Source organism: Doryrhamphus excisus, linkage group LG4 (genome assembly GCF_037039965.1).
Source record: "Doryrhamphus excisus strain RoL-2023G ecotype Guam linkage group LG4, RoL_Dexc_Guam_v1.1, whole genome shotgun sequence".
Taxonomy (NCBI): domain Eukaryota; kingdom Metazoa; phylum Chordata; class Actinopteri; order Syngnathiformes; family Syngnathidae; genus Doryrhamphus; species Doryrhamphus excisus.
In genome coordinates, this window is record NC_136360.1 from 10,823,076 (window position 1) to 10,831,799 (window position 8,724).

Below are 8,724 nucleotides of genomic sequence, written 5' to 3' on the forward strand. Positions count from 1 at the left end.
TATTGTGAAAAGTACACGTGATTTATCAGCAGTCTGATGTATTTTTCTTAAATATTTTGATTTAGCAACAAAATTATGTTTTAGTATATCTCTGAAGTGTGTTACAGTACACTGTATCAGATTTGATTGTGCTTTTCAAGGCACCCATAGCGCTTCGCAATGACGTGAATCCATTATTAATTCACTCCTCGGTCACAAACTGGTGGTGGTACTCTACATCTGTAGTCACAGCTGCCCCTACTGTTGTAGTCTGACAGAAATATAACTGCCTATTTGCCTCTCTGACATTTATTTGCATTCATACATCAGTGTGGGCATCACTGGATACAAGGTTGGTGAAATGTCTTGCCTAAAGACACAACGACACCGACAGGGACAGAGAATCAAACCCCTAACCTTCTAGTTTCTGGACGACCTGGTGAACCTCCTGAGCCACTGCCACCCGTTGTACCAGGATTTGTAATTTTTTTCACTTTATTGTACACAACTTTATTCAACATTGTACATATTTATAATTCATTTTTAAAACCCCTTTAAAGACACTAAAGTGCAATTAAGCATAATTAAGTCTTGAGTTTTGTTTCAATGCTCTGTCAAAGACCGTTACAGACATTGTATTACCAACATGGCAACCCATACGCGAGCTTGTCACGTGGGTACAGATCTTCTTCCGGGGTCTTCCGGTGGCTCACCAGCTGGTAGTCTTGATTCATTTTCATTTCAATTTAAAGTTAATTTCCTTGGATGCTTTTGTTTGCTAGTATGCATATTAAAATCAGATTGTTGCTGCATCACATGTAACCATTTTGAACAATTTTGTTCTTTATTATGATGTCAATTACTGGTTAGTACAAATTGTGTAAAATGCAAGTCATTAGAAAAAAAAGGGATCCCAGGAGCTGGAGGGGATTTGCTTCCGTTGCATTCAGTCTGATGAGTCACAGCATCGTGGCGCTTTTTAGACCCACCATTATTTTGTCTCCATGGTGACCATTAGGCGGCGTCATTGCACTACGTGCAAGTGCGTCACGTGATCAAATAACAGCAATACAGTTGCCTCGATTCAGATTTGTCTAATTACATTATGAACATGAATGGAACATATTTATAATTACATTTTCCCTCTGCAACTGAGGTTACAATGGCGTGACATAGCTTATACATGCTGCCTTTACAGTCATTTTGATTGTTTCCCATTTGTGCATTTTGATACTCTGCTGGTTAATGTTTCAATCAATGTTTTTGTTTCATCTAATCACATTCTGTATAGTAGATCCCCATGGGTAGAGACCTGGACCCCTAAAAAGCCTTTTTTGACACTTTAAACATTACAATACGCCTCACACAGTTAGTATACAAATTTTAAATTAATTTTTACATATTAAGGAACAATTACATGAATACAGTATATATTACCGTACTTACAAAACATCACATTATTGCCAAAGCATTGTAATGTTGAAAGATGTTAAGTGAATTTACTTGTGAAACAGCGCCCTCTGCTGGATTCACAGCTGCAGCACTATCTCCCCTGCAGATAGCGCCACCAAAACACTTACACAAAAATTCATTTACAATTTAAAACAGACAAAATTGGGGGGGGGGGCAAACAGGCAGGGATCTAGTGTACAGTAATCAAGTCTTTAGGTGTCACCCCCCTCTTCTCTTATTTTACTCTTATATTATCTCTTATATTACTGTCATTGATTAGTTATGTGTTACCACTTAGTTTCCCAATGTAGGCAGGCTTACTTTGAGCCTATCGAAAAACACAGTGGGGTCTTCCAACAAAGCAGACAGGCTGCTCCTGTTAGCGTACACAGCCACACCCACAGCGGTCATCAGAATCAGCGACCACTTCAGCGATCTCTTGGCTTCGGCTATGTCACATGGTCGGGTCTGCATGGGTTGGAACACCCTGTCCCACTGAGTGAGTATGGCTTGACGTGCTCCGGCCCATTTCCCTGGACCTTTGAGACGGTACTGGTAAGGGGTCACAGGCCCGAAAAGCACGTTTAGTGCCAGCCTAGGGTCAGTGAGCAGGAGCCTGGGGATGTTGGGTCGGACCCCCAGAAACACCGCAATCTCATCCATGTATACGTTGTAGTCCACCTGGATGGTGTGTCTCTGACTGGTCACATACCTGAAATAAAGATGTGGCAGACTCTAGGTCTCTTTATCAATTAATTTATCATTCAGTGTTAAGTAGATATTATAATATCTGAATTATTCTATGACACGATTAAATACTTGTATATACACATTACCTTTTAGCCATGGTGTCCTCCTTACACTGGATGTCATCCATCATGTCAGCCACAGAAGGAAGCTTGATGCAGCCTGTTGAAAAATGCATTTAATATGTCCATCACAAGTTAAAGGTTGCTTGTTTACAGAACCAATCCTACCTTTGAAAACCCTTGTGGCCCACCTGGCCTGCATCTCAGAGATGGGCATGATTGCCCCCAGTGGCTGCACCAGGCCAATAATAGCTAGCGTGGGGTGGTCCAGCTCTGGAGGAAAGACATACTTGTACAACAAGGCCTTGTTGCTCGACACAGAGACCACATGCGAGGCCAGGAATGGAAAGGAAAACCTGTAACCCGTGGCAAAAACCTACAAAAAAATAAATCAATCAGCCACATGTTCACCTCCTTGAGCCAAAGGAAAGACATGATTTGGGCAACCTACCACCAGGTCCACGTCCTCCACAATGCTGCCATCGTCAAATTCCACGCTGGAGCCGTGAAATCTGCGGATGTTGGGCTTTACTTGCACAGTTCCGGACAGGATGCGGTTGGGAAGATCGTCGTTCACAGTGGGATGCTGGCTGAACAACCTGGGATGGCAATATAGATTGGAGACTACATTAACATCAATGCAGTTCAACACCAGGACATGATTCTATATTCATTTGTAGAGTAATACTAACATAAAAAATATAATACAACATGATAATATAGATTTATATTGTTGTATTAAAATGTTTTTTATTAAAATATAACATCAAAGTATTTCCATCAATTTTCTTCAAACATTTTTTTTGCATCCAATGTCTCATGCTATCTAAAATGTAAATAACAATGTGAATGCAGCCAGCTACCTGTGATTTGGCTTCAGGTTGTACAGGCTGTGATTAAATCTGCGGTTAAGTTGGCTCTCGGCCAGGCCACACATGAAGCTGAAGGGAAGGACTGTTTGAATCGATGTCATCAGCCTGTTAAAACACAAATCCAGGGGCACACCGTTGTTTCCCACCCTGTTCAGGATCCACGCTCCTCTGCGAGTGCTCAGGTAAAGCTGCAGGGAGGACAAAAAGTAGTAAGGTGAACAGGGTGGGGTGACATTCCAGTCCTGAAGGTGGCAGCAAGGTGCATTAGAGAGTGGATCCTAAATGCCACACATTGCAGGCTTTTTTGAGGCCAATTCCACAGCAAAAAGCATTGTTTTTGGACACAACTCTTGAACTGTGATGCAGTAATACTGTGTCATAACTGCTTTGAAAATGTTACAAAGTACACCAGCTGCCAACCTGCTTGGTGACTCGGCTCAGTTCCACAGCGATGTCCCCTCCGGAGTTCCCAATCCCTACCACCACCACCCTCTTGTCTCGCCACTCTTCGGGAGTCTTGTAGTCCCGACTGTGGAAGTATTTGCCCTCAAATTTGTCAATACCTGAAGAAACAAAAGACTTGTAGTATCTCACAAAGGCAATCTTCACAAGGGACTATACTACAGAAAGTAAAGTCAATACATGGCCATTATTGTTTAAACATCTGGCAACACAAAGGGGTAGCAAGATACAGGAACTGTATTATGTCTACAGTCAATCCTGGCGGTGTTAGGATTATGGTATGGGGCTGCATGAGTGCTGGCAGAGCTGTGGTTCATTTAGGGAAACATGAATTTCAACATTCTAAAAAGCATGATCTCCTCCTTGGCAGTTTTCCCATTCCCATTCAGTTGACTCATTTTCAGTGAGTACTAATTTGTTCCTTAATTCCTAAAGCTTTATTTAGACGCTGACTTTATGTGACAGAATTTGTTGGCATTTCATTTTGTAATCACATTTTTTTACATGAATTCATGCAGAAGAGAAATTCATTAAATAAAAAATTGTATGTGTTTTGAAATTCAGTGAAATTAATCAAACATATTTAAAAATTCAGTTTGCTAAAATACAGTGTTTTAAATTTTGGTGCAAAAAAATAAACAAATTTTCTTGCAAAAAACGTGTTTTGACAAATTTGTGAACTTTGTTATTTAATTCACTTCATTTCAGAATTTTTATAAACTGAATTTTAAAACACAGTTTTAAAATACAGGGCATTTAGATCAATGACACCATCTGACCCAGCGGACAGAACAAATAAAATAATAAATAAATCAATAAAATAGTTTTTTAAATCAATTGACTCATTAAACACATATTGTGCACATTTCTGCATAGTTAAAAGAATTAGTTACATAAATTTGGCATCTAAAAATATAAGCTGTACATTGACTACTCTAAAGTATATCCACATTAGGATTCTATAGTATTTCTACGTGACAAAAATACTGACGAACGTTGATGACATTACATTGACATTGATAACAACAAGTACGTAGTTCAAATGTTGCATAACCACATTGTATACAATAGTTTCAAAGGTTAATTCTCTACAACGTGTGGGCCCTGTCACACACAAAGTCATTAAAACTCTATAGGCAATACCTGGGAAGTCCTGAACAGGCAGGTTGGGGTGACAGTGGTGTCCAATGCAGATCATCACCGCATCAAATATGTGTTTGCTCTTTATGCCATCCCTGTCCTCCGTCACAACATCCCAGTTGCCGGAACGTGTAAAATCTGACCTCTGCTTCACCTGCAAGACTTTGGTCTGAAGAACAAAATGTACAGTGTAATGTTGTAATAATTAACAAATATATTACACAACACAGAGTTGTCACATGCAGGGGTTTCACCCTGTGCAACAACATTTTTAAAGTGCATGCAGAGGTAGATAAAGCTGCTGAATTAGAGACCCTGGTGATTATGTTTTTGGAGACTAACGAAGACTTTGCAGTCAACTGAATAGAATGTTTACAGTAATATTGTGGCAGTAATAAAATTATGACATTTGGCACAATAAAAACGGGAAATAATGTAAATGTTATGTTCACTTTTCAGTCATTACAGTCCACTTGCGTTAAGCATTATCAGCACCTATCCCGGCTTACTTTGGGCATGATGCGGGGTACACCTATAGACAATAAACCAGATTTTTCCAATTTTTGTAAAGGGATATTTATTTATGCTTACGTTGAAGCGTATGTGCTTGATGAGCCCAAAGTGGTCGGCGTACATGCGGAAGTAGTCCATGATGAGTGTGTTGTGCATGTAGTTTGGGAAGTGCGCAGGGATGGGATAGTCACTGTAGCACATCATCTCCTTGGAGGTGTTGATGATGACAGAGTGGTAGATGCTGGCCCGGTCCTGCTCGGGGTTCTCCTGTAGTCAACAGAGAGAGGAAACAGGACATTTATTTACATTTACTCATACGAACTCTTTGAGTATGGAGTGTCTCTACACTGGCAGTATGCGATTTTTGAATATGCGTAAAGTTCCCGGACGCATACTGCATTCTCCAGAAATGTTGAGTATGTATCATCAGCTTACTACTCACACTGAAATTACCCAGGATGCAACGCGACATGACTTCACCGCGAAAAAAAATAACGTTGGCTGAACACTGAGCAGCAGGATGGACCAAACGGCAGTGTCAAGCAGGATATATTGCGAGTTGGTTCGCTTCTTGTTTTCAAAGTAAAAGCAGTGATTTATCACTACTGTTTATTGTATGAGAAAAGTATGGGGTGTTTTATTTTGTGAAAATAACAAGAAGCGCGTTGCTCACTTCGGCTAGCTTAAATTTTGCCGAATTCGTCCAAACGAAATTGTAAACGGTTGGTATTTGGACAAATAAACGGCCACGTTCTCACCTGATGAAAAAAATCTCAATAAAGTGGTGTATTTAAATAGTTTAGAGCTAAAGTGAAATCAGCTTCAGCCTGTCGATTTCGGCTCGGGTAGGAGCGCAATGCATTGTGGGTTATCATGTAGTGTAAACGCTTTGCACACTGTCTGATGGATTGGGTATGCAGTTAGTAGTTAGTATGCCGTTAGACATGTTGTTGACCCCGGGCTGCACGGCGGACGAGTGGTTAGTGCACAGGCTACACAGCTAGGAGACCCGAGGTTGATTCCCTCGGGCATGTCTGTTTACATGTTCTCCCTGTGCATGCTTGGGTTTTCTCAGAGTACTGCGGTTTCCTCCCACATTCCAAAAACATGCTAGGTTAATTGGCGACAAATTGTCCATAGGTATGAATGTGAGTGTGAATGGTTGTTTGTCTATATGTGCCCTGTGATTGGCTGGCCACCAGTCCAGGGTGTATCCTGCCTCTCGCCCGAAGACAGATAGGATAGGCTCCAGCACCCTTGCAACCCTCGTGAGGATAAGCAGTGGAAAATGAATGAATGAATGAATGAATGAATGTTGTTGACCCACCTTGAACCTCCAAAGGCCTCCGATGTCATCGCTGCTCTCAAAGCAAACAGGCTCCAGCCCCTCATCCAGACAGCACTTGATGCAGGCCAGACCTGAGCTACCTCCTCCAATGATGGCCACACGACGAGTCATACTGCAGCTGTGCATAAAATAGTAAGAAACAGCGGTTACGATCATTTCCTTCCATGCCTAATGCTCCAGTCCAGCAAAACCCAAACATTCAAAACACAGAAATAAAATGTCTCTCAATGGTAAGTAGCTTTAGCATTTTAGCGTTTGGTAATGTAGAATGTTTTTTGCGGTACTACCAGTGTTTAAAAAACTTGGGTAAACCGACTGATTGTGGTGGGAAATAGCTACTAGCAACCCTGCTCCCTGTTGCACACATTATAATGCTACACAGACAATCGCCTTTGTACCATGACTTACACAAAATAAACCCGGTTAGGATAAATTGTTGCTTACTGCTTGCTCTTCTGACTCTACGACTCGACCAAATAACGTTGGAAAGGTGTCGGGCTTTGTCGGCTAGTCCAGCTGCATAGTGGCCCATGTTTACAAACAGCCCAGTGTGAAATCCCGTTGAGAGATTAAAATGTATTTCTTTTTCTGGTAGGGAAGCAGGAACTCCAACCACTTGTACCTGATCTTTAGGAATCTTTAGGAATTGTAAACAAATGTAGCGTTCCCTTACACTCAAAGAAACACTTCCTGGGAGCCATTGCTAATAATGTAACAGCTTGTGGGTGGGCGGGGGAAGCAGTGAGCGTATCTGGCCTACGGCTATGCCCATATAAGGAAAACCGCCTTTGTGTGATGTCACACGCCTCCACTTTTACAAAGCCTTCTGAAAGCCAGGAGCGTTTTGAGCCATCCCAAATGTCTTTCAGGGCTCACTTCCAAATGTGCAAACCTCATTATCTGAAACTTTGGCATCATTTAACATGAGAATACAACATTACATACATTACATTATATACTACTATATTTATAGGTCAGAAAAGTGTAAAAAGCATAATGGGTCCCCTCTAAAATCTTACAATGTTATATTATCTGTTTTGTAGCATTCTTAGTGTGTATTTGTTTTTGATAGTAAAGCCTTTATGTGTTTGCGTTTGCGTTTTGGGTGTGTGGAGCGTTTGGACGTTGCTGCTTGTCGGCCACCGTACTTGAAAGTGTCTTCTAAACTGCTCTTTTGCCCTGAGAACGCAAGTTCCACAAAAGCAAGGAGCTGCTAGTTATGTTGGAAAGCTACTCAGCAACAAAAGCTGTGCAATGATCAAGTGTTTTATAACCTACATAAACAATGGTTATCACCACAAGCTAACGTCGACATGCTTCAAGGAGTAGCGAGGACGCTTTGAGAGCTGGGTTTCAAAAAATAAACACGTCTCTCACCAACACAAATGGTAAAAGCAACCGATTTTCCCACAGTAAGTGCAAGCAGCGCAAAAAACGAGCAGAGAATCTTTTGAAGTTTTTTTTGTTTAAACAAAACTAGCGGAGGGCGACATGACAACACAAAAGCACTGACGTTTCTTCTTACCGTATAAAGACGAAGGAAGTGACTGGGTCTTGTTTGTTGTCCTTAGCTGCTCAGTGGTGGGTGGGCGGAGTGGACAGACTCTGACCGGACTCCTGAACTCATCACGGTGGAGTTACTTAACTGGTGGAAAAACAAACACCCTAACGCCCATTCCCTGGGGTGATTGATGTGAGGAGGATTCTAGTGAAATTTCTACACATGACTGATTCACCATGTAACTTGACACAAAACATTTCATTTCTTAATATGTATAAACGTATTTTATTTAATATTTTACACGGTGTTAGTTTTTTTCTGTATTGTAGCGTCTTTCTTGTCCGTTACAGCAGTTTTTTTACTCGTGTTTTCTAATGTTTTTTGATTTTCATCAGTGAGTGTACACAGGTACACCTTTAGGCAAATGCTCAGGGTTTCTTGTAAAGGGGTTCAAACACTGGATTTGACAAAAATGGTCTTATGACAAGGTACTATTAATTAAAAATATCAATTAAAACGACCTGGAACTAAAGAGAAACTGCTTTTAAAACTGTTAAATTCACATCAAGACCAATTAGAAGAAAGATGATGTTTCTTATAGAAGCAGTAGGTCAACAAAGCAGCGCCTGAGAAAACCACCATGATGAT

The 8,724-nt window shown here is 40.9% G+C and overlaps 1 protein-coding gene across 1 annotated transcript; it reads right to left on the minus strand.

Moving 5' to 3' along the window:
• Nucleotides 1-804: 804 nt before the first annotated feature.
• Nucleotides 805-8,267, minus strand: LOC131129453 (flavin-containing monooxygenase 5-like). The gene is made up of 10 exons (XM_058073051.2): nucleotides 8,101-8,267; nucleotides 6,555-6,693; nucleotides 5,306-5,494; nucleotides 4,718-4,883; nucleotides 3,533-3,675; nucleotides 3,104-3,300; nucleotides 2,692-2,839; nucleotides 2,409-2,616; nucleotides 2,268-2,340; nucleotides 805-2,143 (listed from the first exon to the last, which is right to left on the minus strand). Exons 2-10 carry the CDS (start codon nucleotides 6,684-6,686, stop codon nucleotides 1,726-1,728), a joined length of 1,674 nt encoding a protein of 557 aa, XP_057929034.2. The 5' UTR covers nucleotides 6,687-6,693; nucleotides 8,101-8,267; the 3' UTR covers nucleotides 805-1,725.
• Between the last annotated feature and the right edge of the window lie 457 nt (nucleotides 8,268-8,724).

What these genes read in the sequence shown, in the direction of transcription:
- LOC131129453 (XM_058073051.2), bottom strand. Translation starts at nt 6,686, where the DNA reads ATGACTCGTCGTGTGGCCATCATTGGAGGAGGTAGCTCAGGTCTGGCC. An exon ending in TCAAGCACATACGCTTCAAC is followed by an intron (nt 4,884 to 5,305) that starts GTAAGCATAAAT and finishes TTTGTTCTTCAG; the next exon opens with ACCAAAGTCTTGCAGGTGAA. An exon ending in GCCTGTTCAGGACTTCCCAG is followed by an intron (nt 3,676 to 4,717) that starts GTATTGCCTATA and finishes TTGTTTCTTCAG; the next exon opens with GTATTGACAAATTTGAGGGC.